Here is a 21,180-nt window from a genome sequence, read left to right on the forward strand (position 1 = left end):
ATAGCTCACCACCACCTTCTCGAGGGCAATTTGAGATGGGCAATAAATGCTGGCTTTGCCAGCGATGCCCACATCCCATAAATAATTATAAAAAAGCACTGCCCATGTAAATTTGTCACACTGACATTGCAGACTCCCAATTTTCCATTTTTATTTTTCTAAATGGATGCGTAGCAACTTAAATATTTTGATTTAGTTTTGCATATTGTAGAACTCAAGTAAATTGTAAAACGTTGCTTCAACATGTAGCACTAATATGAAAACATCTGCATTAACAGGACTTCATTAACCATCATTATATTTGGTAAATGAACTTCTTACATATTTTACAGGTGGAAGGATATGCAGTGGGCTGTGAATTTTCAACTGATGGGGCTCTGATTGCCACAGGAAGTGCTGATGGGACAGTCTGTTTTTACAACTATCTGAATTCAAAACTAATTCATACTTTGCCTGCCCACGAGCAGGCCTGCATTGATGTTTCGTTTCACCCTGTACACCCGTCTATTATTGCAACTTGTGACTGGAGTGGAGAAATCAAAGTATGGCAGTGATGGCCAGTAAAAGAGCAGTAAGTGAAAGCTGAACTTGAGGTGTAAGTGCGTATTATCATTCATTATTTTGTTCCTTAATCACAAAACAAATTTGCAACTTCCAAGAAAACTAGCAAAATTAATTTCCCTTTATTCACGGAACAGTCTGCTGATTAATTCAGCCATGTATACTCGGTTTGTTATCAGGTATGTACAATACAGAAACATGAGGGTCAAACAAGCCTGAAGAATTTGCATACTAGATTAGTGGTTAAGATGGACTGAGGCCAATATACCCAGACTCTTGCAGTGCAGGTAAGGCCTTGGCATACAGAATACATACATTGTTCTGTGCAACTAAATATTGGCCATGGTTAAAAGGACCAATGCTATTTAGTGATAGTTTAGTGTTTTAAAAAGTGAAACGAGCCAACACTTCAACAGATTATGATATTAAACAAGTTGTTGGTCTGAGTTGCATACATTTGATTTAGTAGTGTATCATTCACTACAGAAGCTGGAATCCTATAGTTGCAACTATAACTTCAAAACAATGATGCCACATGTATTTATAATTGTCGACATGCAATGTCATTGCTGTCTCACTCATCATAGACGGTCCCTCAAACGAGGATGCCATTGAGAGGGTGGAAGATGCCTGTGACCGTTGCACATCAGCCGTCACATGGGCTCGACAGAGCTAGGCCTTTATCCAGTGGCAAGGATTGAACAAGGACGACTGGAAACCTGCTCTGTTACACGGACCTAGTGCGCGATTTCCATATCAACAATATGTCGTTAGATGTCACCTGTAATACATTTTTATGGTACTTTGGTTATGTTGTTCAACAATCTCTGGAAACGCTGACCAGATCTCTCTGGCAACCTGTAACCAACAGAATGGAAGAGTCGATGAAGGCAAATCGTGTGCTCGCAGGGCTGATCAGCAACTCAAGATGACCAGATTCAATGCTGAGCCTTGTTCTGTGAAATATATAAAATTAATTGTTGAAGCTGGCAACATAAAATGAAAGTTTTCATAAAATTGAATAAAGGATAAATTATTTGATTTGAAGGAGGAAATTAAAGTTGTTAATTTTACTTCAATATTTCCATACATTTCTTTAATATTTGGGTATATTAGCTATATGAAGCCAGCTGTTTTTTTTAATTACTATTTAGTTGTTTGACCCTTGAATTGCCTTCTACAATTTGCAGAGATTGCTTTGCATCATGGAGTATATCCAGAAGTAATGTCCTGTTGGAACCTGGTAAATTATGGGACCAATTTAATGTCAATGTGTTTAGTTCAGCCATTTAAAATAAGGACATTTAGGGTTAGGGTTAGGGTACTGCCAAAATGGCCAATATGCTCCACTCTTTGTTTCTGATTGGTCCCCTTGGAGGATAAGCCACACCCTGAAGTTTCACAGGAATGTGTCACTGGATCTGCCCATCCCAAGGTCTCACTGACTTTGCAAATTGTAACTCGATCCACTTTGACTTCCTGAAACGACAGAGGCCAGAGCTCCCCGGAAGACAGCAAGAGTCAGCCGAAGTGCCTATCCCAGTCCAAGTACATCCCTCCCCCAGCCGAAGTGCCTCACCCAGTCCAAGTGCATGCCTCCTCCAGCCAAGGTGCCTTACCCCAGTCCATGTACATCCCTCCCCCCACCACCACCCCTCCTCACCCACCCTGCACCAATGATGGGGCATTGTATAACAGGGTTATTGGGTATGAAGTGAATAGTGACAGTGTCATGACTTCTGGATATCATCCACTCCAGTGAAGTCCCTTGTAGGGGGTTGGAAGAACGTGATCCTTCTTCCCTAAGTTCCCTCCCCTCCGATCTCCCCCGTATCTCCCTCTCTCCCCCGTGTCTCTCCCTCTCTCCCCCGTGTCTCTCCCTCTCTCCCCCGTGTCTCTCCCTCTCTCCCCCGCCTGTCTCTCCCTCTCTCTCCCGTGTCTCTCTCTCCCGTGTCTCTCTCTCCCGTGCCTTTCTCTCTCTCTCTCCCGTGCCTTTCTCTCTCTCTCTCTCTCTCCCGTGCCTTTCTCTCTCTCTCTCTCTCTCCCGTGCCTTTCTCTCTCTCTCTCTCTCTCCCGTGCCTTTCTCTCTCTCTCTCTCTCTCTCTCCCGTGCCTTTCTCTCTCTCTCTCTCTCTCTCTCCCGTGCCTTTCTCTCTCTCTCCCGTGCCTTTCTCTCTCTCCCGTGCCTTTCTCTCTCTCTCTCTCTCTCACTCTCCCGTGCCTTTCTCTCTCTCTCTCTCCCGTGCCTTTCTCTCTCTTTCTCTTTTTCTCTCTCTCTCTCTCTCTCCCGTGCCTTTCTCTCTCGCTCTCTCCCGTGCCTTTCTCTCTCTCTCTCCCGTGCCTTTCTCTCTCTCCCTCCTGTGCCTTTCTCTCTCTCTCTCCCGTGCCTTTCTCTCTCTCTCTCTCTCTCTCTCTCTCTCTCTCTCTCTCTCTCTCTCTCACTCTCCCGTGCCTTTCTCTCTCTCTCTCTCCCTCCCATGCCTTTTTCTCTCTCTCTCCCATGCCTTTCTCTCTCTCTCTCTCTCTCTCCCGTGCCTTTCTCTCTCTCCCTCCCGTGCCTTTCTCTCCCTCCTGTGCCTTTCTCTCTCTCCCTCCCGTGCCTTTCTCTCTCTCTCTCCCGTGCCTTTCTCTCTCTCCCGTGCCTTTCTCTCTCTCTCTCCCGTGCCTTTCTCTCTCTCTCTCCCGTGCCTTTCTCTCTCTCTCTCCCGTGCCTTTCTCTCTCTCTCTCCCGTGCCTTTCTCTCTCTCTCTCCCGTGCCTTTCTCTCTCTCTCCCGTGTCTCTCTCTCTCTCTCCCGTGTCTCTCTCTCTCCCGTGTTTCTCCCTCTCTCTCCCGTGTCTCCCTCTCTCTCCCGTGTCTCCATCTCTCTCCCGTGTATCTCTCTCCCGCGTGTCTCTCTCTCCCTCTCTCTCTCGTGTCTCTCTCTCTCTCTCTCTCCCCCGCGTGTCTCTCTCTCTCTCTCCCCCGCGTGTCTCTCTCTCTCTCTCCCCCGCGTCTCTCTCTCTCCCGTGCCTTTCTCTCTCTCCCGTGTCTCTCTCTCTCTCTCCCCCGTGTCTCTCTCTCTCCCGCGTCTCTCTCTCTCCCCCGCGTCTCTCTCTCTCTCTCTCTCCCCGCGTCTCTCTCTCTCCCGCGTCTCTCTCTCTCTCTCCCGCGTCTCTCTCCTGCGTCTCTCTCTCTCTCTCTCCCGCTTGTCATGTATTCAACCAGCATTGTAACCCATGTATAAACTGACCTAAGTTGTACACCGTGAGAACACTGACCACTAGGTGGGAGACACTCCTAACCTGGACCTTCAGGTATAAAAGGGGAAGCTCCACCCACCTTCATCATTTGAGTGCGAAGGAATAAAGGACAGGTCACAGACTGACCTCTCAAGCATGGCCCTCATGTGCATTTATAATGTGTAGTAAGGACGTATCAATGGCGATGAGAATGGGATTGGCTGTTGAAGCTTTCGGAAGCGAAGGCTCACCCGTGACAGCCCGTCAGATTAAAGTCTGGACAAATAGAGACCCGCTATTGTCTCTAGTCAAGAAATGTGTCCTGAATGGGGACTGGGCAGCCACGTACAGGGCATGCCCTGAGAAATTTAAACCATTTCACAGGCGCAAGGATGAACTCTTGATTCAGGCCGATTGCCTACTGTGGGGAAACCGCGTAGTCATGCCCCAGATGGGCAGAGAGGTGTTCATCAGAGAACTCCACAATGGGCACCCGGGCATTGTCACGATGAAGGCAATTGCCAGGTCAAACATTTGGTGGCCAGGGATAGACGCAGATCTGGAACTTTGTGTTCGCAGGTGCAACACGTGTGCCCAGCTGGGCCATGCGCCCAGGGAAGCCCCCCTTAGCCCCTGGCCATGGCCCGCCAAGCCTTGGTCACGCATCCATGTGGACTACGCAGGTCCTTTCATGGGGAAAATGTTTTTGGTTGTAGTAGACGCCTACTCCAAATGGATCAAGTGACATTTTAAATTCAAGCACATCCTCTGCCACGATAGAAAGTCTACGGGCAATGTTCGCCGCCCACGGTCTATCGGACATCTTGGTCAGCGACAATGGCCCGTGCTTCACAAGCATTGAATTCCAGGACTTCATGGCAGGCAATGGAATTAACCATGTTAGAACGGCACCGTTCAAGCCGGCCTCAAACAGCCAGGCAGAACGAGCAGTGCAGATAATCAAACAGGGGATGCTCAGATTCCAAGGGGGTTCCCAACAAACCCGCTTGTCACGCCTCCTGTTGGCCTATAGATCCCGATCACACTCGCTCACAGGGGTTCCACCCGCAGAGCTACTAATGAAAAGGATGCTCAAAACCCGATTATCCCTTATACACCCCACCATGAAAGAAATTGTCGAGAGTAGGCGCCAGTCACAATATCACTACCATGACAGGAATGCGAGGGCGCGATGTGTTGATGCAAATGATCCTGTTTTTGTCCTCAACTACACTGCAGGGCCCAAATGGCTCGCAGGCACTGTGGTTGCCAAAGAGGGAAATAGGATTCTGGTAGTTAAACTTACCAATGGACAAATCTGCCGCAAACATGTGGATCAAACAAAAAGGAGGTTCAGCAACCCCATAGAAGAAGCAGAGGAAGAACATGAGATAGAGTTCATTCCACCACAGGTGACCGAACACCGGAACCAAAGGGAGGAGAGCCCAGTCACTGTGGGCAGTCCGGACAGGCCTGAGGCACCACAAACAGCAGACACTTAGGCCAGCGCCCAACAACCCGAGCCCCAACTCAGGCGCTCTACAAGGGAGCGTAAACCACCAGAGAGACTCAACCTTTGATCCCAATAAGACTTTGGGGGGGGGGGGTGATGTCATGTATTCAACCAGCATTGTAACCCATGTATAAACTGACCTAAGTTGTCCACCGTGAGAACACTGACCACTAGGTGGGAGACATTCCTAACCTGGACCTTCAGGTATAAAAGGGGAAGCTCCACCCACCTTCATCACTTGAGTGCTAAGGAATAAAGGACAGGTCACAGACTGACCTTCTCTCAAGCATGGGCCTCGTGTGCATTTATAATGTATAGTAATTCCTGAACTATTTTGGTAACTTTCTTCCCAAATTGAGCACGCTGCTAGAGCCGCTACACGTGCTCCTACGCAAAGGTCGCGAATGGGTCTGGGGGGACAGCCAGGAAAGGGCTTTTAATAGAGCACGCAATTTGTTATGTTCCAACAATCTGTTAACGCTATATGACCCATGTAAGAAACTTGTGTTAATGTGCGATGCGTCATCCTATGGTGTCGGGTGTGTGTTGCAGCATGTCAATGCCAAGGGTCAGTTACAGCCGGTAGCTTATGCCTCCAGGTGTCTGTCCCAGGCAGAAAGGGGCTACGGGATGGTAGAAAAGGAGGCGCTCGCATGTGTATATGCGGTAAAGAAAATGCACCAGTACCTGTTTGGCAGGAAATTTGAGCTGGAGGCAGATCACAAACCCCTAACGTCCCTTTTGGCCGACAACAAGGCCATAAATGCAAACGCATCGGCTCGCATACAGAGGTGGGCACTCGCGTTAGCTGCCTTTGACTACACAATTCGGCACAGACCGGGCACTGGAAACCGCGCTGATTCACTCAGCAGGCTCCCACTAGCCACCACTGAGGGGGCTACCGAGCATGGTGCTGAGATGGTCATGGCTGTTGAAGCTTTCGACAATGGAGTTAGACACGGGTGCCAGCCAGTCCCTGATGGGTATCAAACAGTTCGAAAAGTTGTGGGCATCCAAGGCCAGGAGGCCAAAATTATCGCCGATTGATGCACAGCTATGGACTTACACAAAGCAGATCATTCCGGTGCTAGGCAGTGCCACGGTAGTCGTGACCCACAAAGATTCAGAGAACAGGTTGCCACTCTGGATTGTCCCAGGGGACGGTCCCAGGGGACGGTCCCGCACTACTGGGGAGGAGTTGGCTTGCTGTCATGAACTGGAAATGGGGCGATGTCAATGCAATCTCCTCTGTGGAGCGAGTATCATGCTCACAGATCCTGGACAAATTTGACTCATTATTTCAACCCGGCATTGGCACTTTCATGGGGGCCAAGGTAGTGATGAAGGTGGGTGGAGCTTCCCCTTTTATACCTGAAGGTCCAGGTTAGGATTGTCTCCCACCTAGTGGTTAGTGTTCTCACGGTGTACAACTTAGGTCAGTTTATACATGGGTTACAATGCTGGTTGAATACATGACATCTCTCTCCCGCGTCTCTCTCTCTCTCTCCCGCGTCTCTCTCTCCCGCGTCTCTCTCTCTCTCCCGCGTCTCTCTCTCTCTCTCTCCCGCGTCTCTGTCTCTCTCGTGCGTCTCTCTCTCTCCCGCGTCTCTCTCTCTCTCTCTACCTCTCTCCCGCGTCTCTGTCTCTCTCTCCCGCGTCTCTCACTCTCCCGCGTCTCTCACTCCCCATGTGCCCTCTCTGTCGCCCATATCTCTCTCTCTCTCTCTCTGTCTCTCTCCCCCATCCCATCTCTCTCTCTCGCTCCCGTGTCTCTCTCTCTCTCTCGCTCCCGTGTCTCTCTCTCTCTCTCTCTCTCGCTGTCGTGTCTCTCTCTCTCTCTGCCGTGTCTCTCTCTCTCTCTCTGCCGTGTCTCTCTCTCTCTCCCGTATCTCTCTCTCCCGTCTCTCCCGTCTCTCTCTCTCTCCCGTCACTCTCTCTCTCTCCCGTCTCTCTCTCTCCCGTCTCTCTCTCTCTCCCATCTCTCCTCTTTCTCCTGTCTCTCTCTCTCCCTCTCCCTCTCCCGTGTCTCTCTCTCTCTCTCCCCTGTGTGTCTCTCTCTCTCTCTCTCTCTCTCCCGTGTCTCTCTCTCTCTCCCGTGTCTCTCTCTCTCTCTCTCTCTCTCTCTCCCGTGTCTCTCTCTCTCTCCCGTATCTCTCTCTCTCTCCCTCTCCCTCTCCCGTGTCTCTCTCACTCTCTCTCTCTCCCTCCCGTGTCTCTCTCTCTCTCCCATGTCTCTCTCTCTCTCTCTCTCCCCCGTGTCTCTCTCTCTCTCTCTCTCTCTCCCGTGTGTCTCTCTCTCTCTCCCGTGTCTCTCTCTCGTCTGTCTTTCTCTCCCATCTCTCCCTCCCGTGTCTCTCCCTCCCATAAGAACATAAGAATTAGGAACAGGAGTAGGCCATCTAGCCCCTCGAGCCTGCTCCGCCATTCAACAAGATCATGGCTGATCTGGCCGTGGACTCAGCTCCACTTACCCTCCCGCTCCCCGTAACCCTTAATTCCCTTATTGGTTAAAAATCTATCTATCTGTGACTTGAATACATTCAATGAGCTAGCCTCAACTGCTTCCTTGGGCAGAGAATTCCACAGATTCACAACCCTCTGGGAGAAGAAATTCCTTCTCAACTCGGTTTTAAATTGGCTCCCCCGTATTTTGAGACTGTGCCCCCTAGTTCTAGTCTCCCCGACCAGTGGAAACAATCTCTCTGCCTCTATCTTGTCTATCCCTTTCATTATTTTAAATGTTTCTATAAGATCACCCCTCATCCTTCTGAAATCCAACGACTAAAGACCCAGTCGACTCAAGCTATCATCATAAGGTAACCCCCTCATCTCCGGAATCAGCCTAGTGAATCGTATCTGTACCCCCTCCAAAGCTAGTATATCCTTCCTTAAGAAAGGTTACCAAAACTGCACGCAGTACTCCAGGTGCAGCCTCACCAATACCCGATACAGTTGCAACAGGACCTTTCTGCTTTTGTACTCCATCCCTCTCGCAATGAAGGTCAACATTCCATTCGCCTTCCTGATTACCTGCTGCACCAGCAAACTAACTTTTTGGGATTCATGCACAAGGATCCAAAAAGAGTTTCATGCACAAGGACCCCCAGGTCCCTCTGCACTGCAGCATGTTGTAATTTCTCCCCATTCAAATAATATTCCCTTTTACTGTTTTTTTTTCCCAAGGTGGATGACCTCACATTTTCTGACATTGTATTCCATCTGCCAAACCTTAGCCCATTCACTTAACCTATCTAAGTCTCTTTGCAACCTCTCTGTGTCCTCTACACAACCCGCTTTCCCACTAATCTTTATGTCATCTGCAAATTTTGTTACACTACACTCTGTCCCCTCTTCCAGGTCATCTATGTATATTGTAAACAGTTGTGGTCCCAGCACCGATCCCTGTGGCACACCACTAACCATCGATTTCCAACCCGAAAAGGACCCATTTATCCCGACTCTCTGCTTTCTGTTAGCCAGCCAATTCTCTATCCATGCTAATACATTTCCTCTGACTCCGCGTACCTTTATCTTTTGCAGTAACCTTTTGTGTGGCACCTTATCGAATGCCTTTTGAAAATCTAAATACACCACATCCATCGGTACACCTCTAACCACCATGCTCGTTATATCTTCAAAGAATTCTAGTAAATTTAGTTAAACATGATTTCCCCTTCATGAATCCATGTTGTGTCTGCTTGATTGCACTATTCCTATCTAGATGTCCCGCTATTTCTTCCTTAATGAAAGCTTCAAGCATTTTCCCCACTACAGATGTTAAACTAACCGGCCTATAGTTTCCTGCCTTTTGTCTGCCCCCTTTTTTAAACAGAGGCGTTACATTAGCTGCTTTCTAATCCGCTGGTACCTCCCCAGAATCCAGAGAATTTTGGTAGATTATAACGAATGCATCTGCTATAACTTCCGCCATCTCTTTTAATACCCTAGGATGCATTTCATCAGGACCAGGGGACTTGTCTACCTTGAGTCCCATTAGCCTGTCCAGCACTACCTCCCTAGTGATAGTGATTATCTCAAGGTCCTCCCTTCCCACATTCCCGTGACCAGCAATTTTTGGCATGGTTTTTGTGTCTTCCACTGTGAAGACCGAAGCAAAATAATTGTTTAAGGTCTCAGCCATTTTCACATTTCCCATTATTAAATCCCTCTTCTCATCTTCTAAGGGACCAACATTTACTTCAGTCACTCTTTTCCGTTTTATATATCTGTAAAAGCTTTTACTATCTCTTTTTATGTTTCGCGCAAGTTTACTTTCGTAATTATTTTTCCTTTCTTTATTGCTTTCTTAATCATTCTTTGCTGTCGTTTAAAATTTTCCCAATCTTCTAGTTTCCCACTAACCTTGGCCACCTTATACGCATTGGTTTTTAATTTGATACTCTCCTTTATTTCCTTGGTTATCCACGGCTGGTTATCCCTTCTCTTACCGCCCTTCTTTTTCACTGGAATATATTTTTGTTGAGCACTATGAAAGAGCTCCTTAAAAGTCCTCCACTGACCCTCAATTGTGCCACCGTTTAGTCTGTGTTTCCAGTCTACTTTAGCCAACTCTGCCCTTATCCCACTGTAGTCCCCTTTGCTTAAGCATAGTACGCTCGTTTGAGACACTACTTCCTCACCCTCAATCTGTATTACAAATTCAACCATACTGTGATCACTCATTCCGAGAGGATCTTTTACTAGGAGATCGTTTATTATTCCTGTCTCATTACACAGGACCAGATCGAAGATAGCTTGCCCCCTTGTAGGTTCTGTAACATACTGTTCTAAGAAACAATCCCGTATGCATTCTATGAATTCCTCCTCAAGGCTATCCCGTGCGATTTGGTTTGACCAATCGATATGTAGGTTAAAATCCCCCATGATTACAGCCGTTCCTTTTTCACATGCCTCCATTATTCCCTTGATTATTGCCCGCCCCACCGTGAAGTTATTATTTGGGAGCCCGTTATCTATGCCCACCAGTGACTTTTTCCCCTTACTATCTCTAATCCCCACCCACTATGATTCAACATTTTGTTCATTAGAGACAATATCGTCTCTCACAACTGCCCTGACATCATCCTTTATTAACAGAGCTACCCTCCCTCCTTTCCCTTCTTGTCTATCTTTCCGAATTGTCAGATACCCCTGTATGTTTAATTCCCAGTCTTGGCCACCCTGCAACCACGTTTCTGTAATGGCCACCAAATCATACCCATTTGTAATGATTTGTGCCGTCAACTCATTTACTTTATTTCGAATGCTACGTACGTTTAGGTAGAGTGTTTTAATACTAGTGTCTCTCTCTCCCATCTCTTTCTTCCCCGCATCTCTCTCTCTCTCTCTCCCCCGCGTCTCTCTCTCTCCCCCCCGCGTCTCTCTCTCTCTCTCCCCCGCGTCTCTCTCTCTCTCCCCCGTGTCTCTCTCTCTCTCCCCCGCATCTTTCTCTCTCTCCGCGTCTCTCTCTCCCCCGTGTCTTTCTCTCTCTCCCCCGCGTCTCTCTCTCTCCCCTGCATCTCTCTCTCTCTCCCCCGCGTCTCTCTCTCTCTCCCCGCGTCTCTCTCTCTCTCTCCCCCGCGTCTCTCTCTCTCTCTCCCCCGCGTCTCTCTCTCTCCCGCGTCCCTCTCTCCCCATGTGCCCTCTCTGTCGCCCGTATCTCTCTCTCTCTCGTATATATCTCTCGCTCCCATGTCTCTCTCTCTCTCTCTCTCGCTCCCGTGTCTCTTTCTCTCTCTCGCTCCCGTGTCTCTCTCTCGCTCCCGTGTCTCTCTCTCTCTCTCTCCCCCGTTCTCTCTCTCTCCCGTTTCTCTCTCACTGTCATGCCCTTCTCTCTCTCTCCCCCCAGCCTATTGCACTCTCCCCCAAGCCTCTGTGTCGCTTTCCCCCCAGCCTCTCTTCCCCCCAGCCTCTCTGTCTCTCTTCCCCCCCAGCCTCTGTCTCTCTTCCTCCCAGCCTCTCTGTCTCTCTTCCCCCCCAGCCTCTCTGTCTCTCTTCCCCCCCCCAGCCTCTCTGTCTCTCTTCCCCCCCCCAGGCGCTCTCTCCCCCAGCCTCTCTGTCTCTCTTTCCCCCCCCAGGCGCTCTCTCCCCCTGCTCTCTCTGTTTCTCTTTCTCTCCCCCCCCCCCCCCACCGCCCCCAGGCTCTCTCTCCTTCCCTCCCCACCCCCCTGTTTCTCTCACTCACCCCTCCACCCCCTCCCCCCACAACACCCCTAGGTTCATTTGCTCTCCCCTAAGGCTCTTTCTCTCCCCCCCCCCCCTCCCCGGTTCTCTTTCTCCGCCCCAGGCTCTTTCTCTCCCCTCTTTCCCCCCCCTCCCCCTCAGGCTCTCTCTCCCCAGTCTCTCTCTTTCCCCCCCGGCTCCCCAGCCTCTCTCCCCCCGCCCCAGCCTCTCTCTCCCAGGCTCTCTCACCTCTTTCCCCCCCACCCCCAGTTTCTCTCTTTTTCCCCCCCCACCCCGCCCAGTCTCCCTCTCTCTCCCCCAGTCTCCCTCTCTCCCCAGTCTCTCTCTCTCCCCCCTGCCCCCCCAGCCTCTCTCTCCCCCCGCCCAGCCTCTCTCTCCCAGGCTCTCTCCCTCTCCCCCATGTCCCTCTCTTCCGCCCCCCTCGCCCCCAGGCTCTCTCTCCCTCTCCCTCTCAGTCTCTCGCTCTTTCCGTTCCACCCCCCTCTCCGCCCCTTCATTGTGTCTGGGCCGGAGCGGGGGAGAGTCAGGTTGGCAGCTTGATGGACGCATGCGCAGAACTCGGTCGGCGAAAAAAAAAATCGCGGATGCGCAGAACTCGGCCTCCAAACTTTGCCGAATCTAGTGGCCTGCACTGCCTGCCAACGGCAGCTAGACCCTGCTCCCGCCCGCTACATCACCATGAAATTCGCGCTGGAGGATCTCAGCGGCAGCAGGCTGTAAAAAATGAAGGGGCGCCCGAATACTGCCGAGAAATGGGCGGCAGCACGATATCATCAATTTTGGGCCCTATGTACCTGGACCCCCAAATTTCTTTGGACTTCCACTGTTTTTAACTTTTCACCATTTAGAAAGTATCCTGTTCTATTCTTTTTAGGTCCAAAGTGGATGACCTTGCATTTGAAATCCATTTGCCACAGTTTTGTCCATTTACTTAATCTATTGATATGCCTTTGTAATTTGATGCTTTCATCTACACTGCCTACAATGCCGTCTATATTTGTGTCATCGGCAAATTTGGATATATGGCTTTCTATGCCATCATCTAAGTCATTTATAAATACTGTGAATAGTTGCAGCCCCAATACAGATCCCTGCGGGACACCACTAGTCCCATCCTGCCAATTTGAGTATCTACCCATTATCCCTACTGCCTGTCTCTTGCCGCTCAACCAATTTCCTAACCAGGTCAATAACTTGCCCTCCATTCCATGGGCTTCCACCTTTGTTAACAGTCTCTTATGTGGGACTTTATCAAATGTCTTCTGGAAGTCCATATAAATAATATCAATAGACATTGATGGGATTGAAAGCCAATAAATCCCCAGGGCCTGATAGTCTGCATCCTAGAGTACTTAAGGAAGTGGCCCTAGACATAGTGGATGCATTGGTGATCAATTTCCAGCAGTCTATCGACTCTGGATCAGTTCCTATGGATTGGAGGGTAGTTAATGTAACACCACTTTTTAAAAAAGGAGGGAGAGAGAAAACGGGTAATTATAGACCGCTTAGCCTGACATCAGTCGTGGGGAAAATGTTGGAATCAATTATTAAAGATGAAACAGCAGCGCATTTGGAAAGCAGTGACAGGATCAGTCCAAGTCAGCATGGATTTATAAAGGGGAAGTCATGCTTGACAAATCTTCTAGAATTTTTTGAGGATGTAACTGGTAGGGTGGAAATGGAGAACCGGTGGATGTGGTGTATTTGGACTTTCAAAAGGCTTTTGACAAGGTCCCACAGAAGAGATTGGTGTGCAAAATTAAAGCACATGGTATTGGAGGTAATGTACTGACGTGGATAGAGAACTGGTTGGCAGACAGGAAGCAGAGAGTCAGGATAAACGGGTCCTTTTCAGAATGGCAAGCAGTGACTAGTGGGGTGCCGCAGGGCTCAGTGCTGAAACCCCAGCTATTTACAATATACATCAATGATTTCGATGAAGGAATTGAGTGTAATATCTCCAAGTTTGCAGATGACACTGAGCTGGGTGGTGGTCTGAGCTGCGAGGAGGATGCTAAGAGGCTGCAGGGTGACTTGGACAGGTTAGGTGAGTGGACAAATGCATGGCAGATGCAGTATAATGTGGATAAATGTGAGGTTATCCACTTTGGTGACAAAAACACGAAGGCAGAATATTATCTGAATGGCGGCAGATTAGAAAAAAGGGTGGTGCAACGAAACCTGGGTGTCATAGTACATCAGTCATTGAAAGTTGGCATGCAGCTACAGCAGGCGGTGAAGAAAGTAAATGGTATGTTGGCTTTCATAGTTAGGGGATTTGAGTATAGGAGCAGGGAGGTCTTACTGCAGTTGTACAGGGCCTTGGTGAGGCCTCACCTGGAATATTGTGTTCAATTTTGGTCTCCTAATCTGAGGAAGGACATTCTTGCTATTGAGGGAGTGCAGCGAAGGTTTACCAGACTGATTCCAGGGATGGCAGGACTTACATATGAGGAGAGACTGGATCGACTGGGCCTGTATTCACTGGAGTTTAGAAGGATGAGAGGGGATCTCATAGAAACATATAAAATTCTGATGGGACTGGACAGGTTCGATGCAGGAAGAATGTTCCTAATGTTGGGGACGTCCAGAACCAGGGAACACAGTCCAAGAATAAAGGGTAGGCCATTTAGGACCGAGATGAGGAGAAACTTCTTCACTCAGAGAGTTGTTAACCTGTGAAATTCTCTACCTCAGAGTTGTTGATGCCAGTTCATTGGATATATTCAAGAGGGAGTTAGATATGGCCCTTACGGCTAAAGGGATCAAGGGGTATGGAGAGAAAGCAGGAAAGGGGTACTGAGGTGAATGATCAGCCATGATCTTATTGAATGGTGGTGCAGGCTTGAAGGGCCACATGGCCTACTCCTGCACCTATTTTCTATGTTTTTATGTTTCTATTCCCCTGTCCACTACTTTAGTTACCTCCTCAAAAAATTCAATCAGGTTTGTCAGGCATGACCTATCTTTCACAAATCCATGCAGTTTCTCTCTGATCAACTGAAAATGTTTGAGGTGTTCAGTCACCCTATCCTTAATTATAGCCTCTAGTAATTTCCCGACAACAAATGTTAGGTGAAGTGGTCTATAATTCCCTGGTTTTCCTCTCTCACCATTCTTAAACAGTGGAGTGACATACACAATTTTATAATCTAAAGGAACGGTTCCTGAATCGAGAGAACTTTGGAAGATTATAGTTAGAGCATCTGCAATGTGCTCACCTACTTCCTTTAAAACCCTGGGATGGAAACCATCTGGTCCTGGAGATGTGGCTCTCCTTAGTGCCATTATTTTTGTCATTACTGTTATTTTCTTTTCGTTATCATTATCCTGCTGAATATTCAGTACTATTCTCAACATGTTGCATAAGAGCATAAGAAATAGGAACAGGAGTAGGCCGTATGGCCCCTCGAGCCTGTTCCGCCATTCAATAAGATCATGGCTGATCTGATCATGGACTCAGCTCCACTTCCCCGCCCGCTCCTCAAAACCCCGTATTCCCATATCGTTTAAGAAACTCTCTATTTCTGTCTTAAATTTATTCAATCTCCCAGCTTCCACAGCTCTCTGAGGCAGCGAATTCCACAGATATACAACCCTCTGAGAGAAGAAATTCCTCCTCATCTCTGTTTTAAATGGGCGGCCCCTTATTCTAAGATGCTGCCCTCTAGTTCTAGTCTTCCCCCATCAGTGGAAACATCCTCTCTGCATTCACCTTGTCCAGTGCCCTCATAATCTTATACGTTTCGATAAGATCACCTCTCATTCTTCTGAATTCCAATGAGTAGAGGCCCAACCTACTCAACCTTTCCTCATAAGTCAATCCCCTCACCCCGAATCAACCTAGTGAACCTTCTCTGAACTGCCTCCAAAGCAAGTATATCCTTTCGTAAATATGGAAACCAAAACTACACGCAGTATTCCAGGTGTGGCCTCATCAGGAAACCAGCAAAATCATAACTGTAGCAAGACTTCCCTGCTTTTATACTCCATTCCCTTTGCAATAAAGACCAAGATAGCATTGGCCTTCCTGATCACTTGCATACTATCCTTCTGTGTTTCATGCACAAGTACCCCCAGGTCCCGCTGTACTGCGACACTTTGCAATCTTTCTCCATTTAAATAATAACTTGCTCTTTGATTTATTTCTGCCAAAGTGCACTCTTAAATATCAGAGGGTTTAGTTTACTGTAATGATCGCTGCGACTCTTTAATTTTATGAATTTGCAGCAAATTGAATATCAGGAAACCAGCAAAATCATCGTTGCCGACATTAAAACAGTCAGTGCAGGGTCAGCGATTTGTGAATTTTACCTGGCTACTGCGCTTATGCAGCTGCAATGGACGAGTGGGTAAGCATTGGAGTCAAAATATTAGAGTTTAGCCTGGGAAAGTTCAAAACTTGTTGTATTTTAATAAATCCAAGTTGTTGGAAATGTTTAAAGCCTTAATAGAATGGTTACAGCACGGAAGAAGGCCATTCGGCCCGTCGAGCTCATGCCGACTCTGCATGAGCAGGTCAACTAGTCCCACTCCCCTGCCCTTTCCCTGTAGCCTTGCAAATTTGTTTCTTTCAGGTGTTTATCCAACTCCCTTTTGAAAGCAGTGATTGTGTTTGCCTCTACCACCCTATCAGGCAATGCATTCCAGATCTAACCACTCGCTGTGTAAAAACATTTTTTCTTATGTCGCTTTTGGTTCTTTTGCCAATCGCCTTACATCTGTGTCCTCTGACTCTTGACCTGCCAATGGGAACAGTTTCTCTCTATCTACTCTGTCCAGACCCCTCATGATTTTGAACACCTCTGTCAAATCCCCTCTCAATCTTCTCTCCTCTAAGGAAAACAATCCTAGCTTCTCCAGTCAATCCACGTAACTGAAGTCGCTCATCCCTAGAGTCAATATCCTAAATCTTTTCTGCACCCTCTCTAAGGCCTTCACATCCTTCCTAAAATGCGGGGGCCGGAATTGGACACAATACTCTAGTTGAGGCCGAACCAGTGTTTTATCACAGGTTCATCATAATTTCCACACTTTCGTGCTCTAAACCTCTATTCATGAAGACTAGTATCCCGTAAGCTTTCTCAACCTGCCCTGCCCTGCCACCTTAAACAATTTGTGCACATACAACCCTAGGTCTCACTGCTCATGCACCCCCTTTAGCATTGTACTCTTTAGTTTATATTTCCTTTCCTCATTCTTTCTACCAAAATGTATCACTTCACACTTATCTGCATTAAATTTCATCTGCTACGTGTCCGCCCATTCTACCAGCCTGTCAATGTCACCTTGAAGTCTTATCACTAGCCTCCTCTCTGTTCACTATACTTCGAAGTTTTGTATCATCTGCAAATTTACTTATATTAATTTTATAGAGTCCCTGTCCCTGATAGTTCCTTGGGATTTCTGGCATGCTATCCTCTTCCTTTACTGTACTGATGCAAAGTAATTATTTAACATGTATGCCATTTCCTTATTATTGACAATATCATCACTTTAAGGGACCAACATTGCTCTTGACTTCCTAATATAATTGTAAAAATTATTTGTGTTGATTTGATATCCTTTGCAAGTTTCTTTTCACACTCCCTTTTGTAGCTCTTACAATCTGTTTTATGACCCTTTGCTGTTCTTTGCATTTTTCCCATTTGCCGGGATCTGTGCTATTTTTTGCATTTTTGTATGCTTTTTCTTTTGATTTTATGCTGTCCCTCACCTCGGTTGTCCATGGCTGCTTTTTTTGACAAGAAGAGATCTTGCTCCTCAAGGGTTTTTGAACATCTCTCATTGATATTCTGTTGTTTCACCCATTAACAGATTTGCCCAGTTTAGTGTGGACAATCTATGGGAGCGAAATTGGGCTGCTGTTTGCCTATCGTTAGCGCCTCTGGGGGGGGCAAATAGGTTTTCGCCCACGGGTGGGGGGTGACGCTATAGGCTCCCGCGGGAGTTAGCGAAAGCACAAAATCGGCAGTGCCCTGCTCCTGCCGGAAGCGCCCCGGGCCGCAGTGCCGACAATGAAGATGTCATTGCTGTGCGCAGCGCCCCGTTTTCACTCCACAGCGCCCCATTTTCACTTTACATTTCGAGGTACATTTCAGTACAATCCAGGATACATTATAATAGTCATCATATTGCTTTACTAGTGGCACTATACAGTACACGGAATGGGTGAGGGTACAGTTACATTTCTTTGCAACATACATTACGCTACTCATAATGAGACAATAAGAGTTAAATGGCTCATGCTAGACTCCTGATGTCAATGCAGTTCCATTCATTTTAAGAATCGCAGGAGGCCCACACTTGGGAGGTGAGGGCATTAGCAGCCTTGATTAGTAGCCCTTCAGGCCAGCCATGAACAAGAGGAGAGATCAAGAGCTGAGTCCTAACTTCCTGTGGGATTGGAAAGCAAATAACAAAGACTCACATGCTGGGATGTCAGTTGCTGCTTAGAGGGAGGCCATTAAAGTCTAGGCAGAAAAAGAAAACTGACATATTCTTGGCTAGCTAGCCAGGTTCCAAAGAAAATGACTGTCAAAGTAAAGTCAAATACCAAAGCAATAAAATGCAGATGTTGGAATCTGAAATAAAAACAGAAAATGCTGGAAATCTCAGCAGGTCAGGCAGCATCTGTGGAGAGAAAGAACTGGCGAAAGTTCGAAATTAACAGATTCTTAAGGAGCACTGAAAGGAGGAAGGGAGGAAAGAACAAAAGGGAAGGTCTGTGATAGGTGGAAGACAGGAAAGAACATAAGAAATACGAGCAGGAAGAAAAGGCTATTTGGCCCCTCGAGCCTGCTCTGCCATTCAATAAGATCATGGCTGATCTGATCCTGGCCTCAACTCCACTTCCCCGCCCGCTCCCCATAACCTTCGATTCCCTTATCGTTCAAAAATCTGTCTATCTCCACCTTAAATATATTCAAAGACCCAGCCTCCACAGCTCTCTGGGGTAGAGAATTCCAAAGATTCACGACCCTCTCAGAAGAAATTCCTCCTCATTTCCGTTTTAAATGGGCGACCCCTTATTCTGAAACTATGCCCCCTAGTTCTAGATTCCCCCACGAGGGGAAACATCCTCTCTGCATCTACCTTGTCAAGCTCCCTCAGAATCTTATACGTTTCAATAAGATCACCTCTCAGTCTTCTAAACTCCAATGAGTATAGGCCCAACCTGCTCAACCTTTCTTCATATGACAAACCCTTCATCTCAGGAATCAACCTCATGGACCTTCTCTGAACTGCCTCCAATGCAAGTATATCCCTCCTTAAATAAGGAGACCAAAACTGTACGCAGTACTCCAGGTGTGGTCTTACCAGCGCCCTGTATAGTTGTAGCAGGACTTCCCTACTTTTATACTCCATCTGCCTTGCAATAAAGGCCAATGTTCCATTTGCCTTCCTGATTACTTGTTGTACCTGCATGCTAACCTTTTGTGTTTCATGTACAAGGACCCCCAGATACCTCTGTACCACAGCATTTTGTAACCTCTCTCCATTTAAATAATCAATTGTTTTTTTATTTTTCCTACCAAAATGGATAATCTCACATTTTCCCACATTATACTCCATCTGCCAAATTTTTGCCCACTCGCTTAGCCTATCTATATCCCTTTATAGATTCATTGCGTCCTCCTCACTTGCTTTCCCACCTATTTTGTATCATCAGCAAATTTAGCTGCATTACACTCGGTCCCGTCATCCAAGTCATTGATATAAATTGTAAATAGTTGAGGCCCCAGGACTGATCCCTGTGGCACCCCACTAGTTTCAGTTTGCCAACCTGAATATGGCCCATTTATCCCGACTCTCTTTTCTGTTAGTTAGCCAATCCTCTATCCACGCTAAGAGCTCTTATCTTGTGCAGTAACCTTTTATGTGGCACCTTATCGAATGAGATTTCCAGCATTTTCTATTTTTATGTCAGTGTTTCCTTTAGCTCACTAAAAGGGTCGGTTTGCTTATGTTTATTATTTTTCCTGTTTTGTATGTCCCAATCTTTAAAAATATCAGCTCAGTGGCTTGTGATGTTGCCATGTGTTCCTGGTTATCTCTCATCTATTAATCTAGTTATTTTATTGAAAGATTCATAAGACGCAATATATTGTTTTTAATGACCTATTAATTCCGATTTGTGGGCCTCTATCCTTTATTTTGACATTCAGATGAAATAATTGGATAACAGTGTACTTTTGGATCAAGATTTTGTATTTGCATGTGAAATAAGTCAGAAACAAAACACTTTACATTTAAATAAGTGCAGCTACAATGGACTAGAACAATGCACATGAAAAGGAATGGAGAATAATCATTTGCGATCAGCATGTGCTATATCATTATGCGATTATTGCCCCTTTCAGCAGTTTAATGTATGCATTTTTTGACTAGGACTCGTAAAGTCAGTAAAAAAATAATGATTGCACTTCGACAACATTTATATAGCACTCCTCACATGAAAACACATTGGAACACTACAAGGAAGAAGAGGTAGGACAACAGCAGGAAAAGGGGTGGTAGAGCTGGCAAGTGAGAGATCAGTGACACAGTTGAAAAACATTTTCAGGAGGCTTTTAAAGGCAGGGAGCTATAAAGTTAAAGTTGTTTTGGGGAGAGAATACGATAAAGGATGGGTTGAATTTCCAGGCCTCCCACCTGCTAGAAAAGGGGTGGTAGTGGCCTTCAGAAAGACCTGCCACCATTGCTGTGGCCTTGGCAATATTCCCCGGAGTCTACAGGTAGGCGGCTGAAGCAACCCCCGAGTCAGGCGGTAGGTCCATTTAAAATGCTAATTGTGGTCCTATGACGTACATAGGACCCTGATTGCCATTTTTGGGTGAGCACACGCCGGCCAGTATCCACTCCAGCCTGTCTGAAGGGGATCCCAAAAGTAAGTTGCTCTTTTTATTGTGCAACAGGAAGAAGCAGACTTGCTTCTTCAAGTTCCACAAAACTAGCCTGGTCCGCTGTCACTCTGGCTCACCCCCACCCACCACCCTCACACCCCCAATGTCGGGGACCTCCATTCATGCAGCCCAGAAATGGACATGGGACATTATAGAACAATGGGCAAGCCATGGAGGGGTAGGAGATAAGTGCAAAAAGGGAAACCTGCGAAAAAGGGTATACTTAAAGCTATTAGATGAACTAAGGAAGTAAAAGCCAGACAAATAAGTGGATAGGGAAGCTGGAGCAGCTGGCATTATGCAGCTATGAGTTACAAGGAACAATCAGTAACTACCTTAACAGCTGTATTAACTTTGTCTGTATTTGACCGTGGCAGGTCTCTTAATTAAGCACTTTCAAAACAAATTCTGTCCCTTATTTATTCAGTAGTAGCGAGAATGCTTTGTGCACACAATGCAGACAGCTTTGTCATTCACTTATATATATGAAAAAAGTGCAAAGAAATCCATCAGTTTGTTTTCTCCTAGTAATTTAAAAATTCAACCATCTTGCTCGGTCTGGGGTTATAAAAATCTACAGGCATTGCTTGCTAACCTCCACATAAGAATCAAATATTTCAATTAAATACTTTTAAGCTCAATCAGGACATCTTCACTAATATGGGACACATTTGTGAAATTTTACATTCAAGCATACTAATACATCCTTACTATGCAGTATAAATGCACACGGGGCCCATGCTTGAGAGAAGGTCAGTCTGTGACCTGTCCTTTATTTCATAGCACTCAAGAGCAGGA

At 46.8% G+C, this 21,180-nt stretch overlaps 1 protein-coding gene across 3 annotated transcripts in view; it reads left to right on the forward strand.

Annotated features, from left to right (window-relative positions):
• wdr25 (WD repeat domain 25) overlaps positions 1-21,180 on the forward strand; it is a 148,517-nt gene that overhangs the window by 109,596 nt on the left and 17,741 nt on the right. For 2 of the 3 annotated variants that reach the window (XM_070879376.1, XM_070879374.1), the window contains exon 7: positions 333-1,584. In XM_070879376.1, coding sequence (XP_070735477.1) covers positions 333-554 — 222 coding nt within the window. In that variant the 3' untranslated portion in view covers positions 555-1,584. Of the gene's footprint in view, positions 1-332; positions 1,585-21,180 lie in introns of those variants that run through there. The other variant, XM_070879375.1, reaches the window with a different exon arrangement.

This window comes from Pristiophorus japonicus, chromosome 4, assembly GCF_044704955.1.
Source record: "Pristiophorus japonicus isolate sPriJap1 chromosome 4, sPriJap1.hap1, whole genome shotgun sequence".
In the NCBI taxonomy this organism is placed as follows: Eukaryota; Metazoa; Chordata; class Chondrichthyes; family Pristiophoridae; genus Pristiophorus; species Pristiophorus japonicus.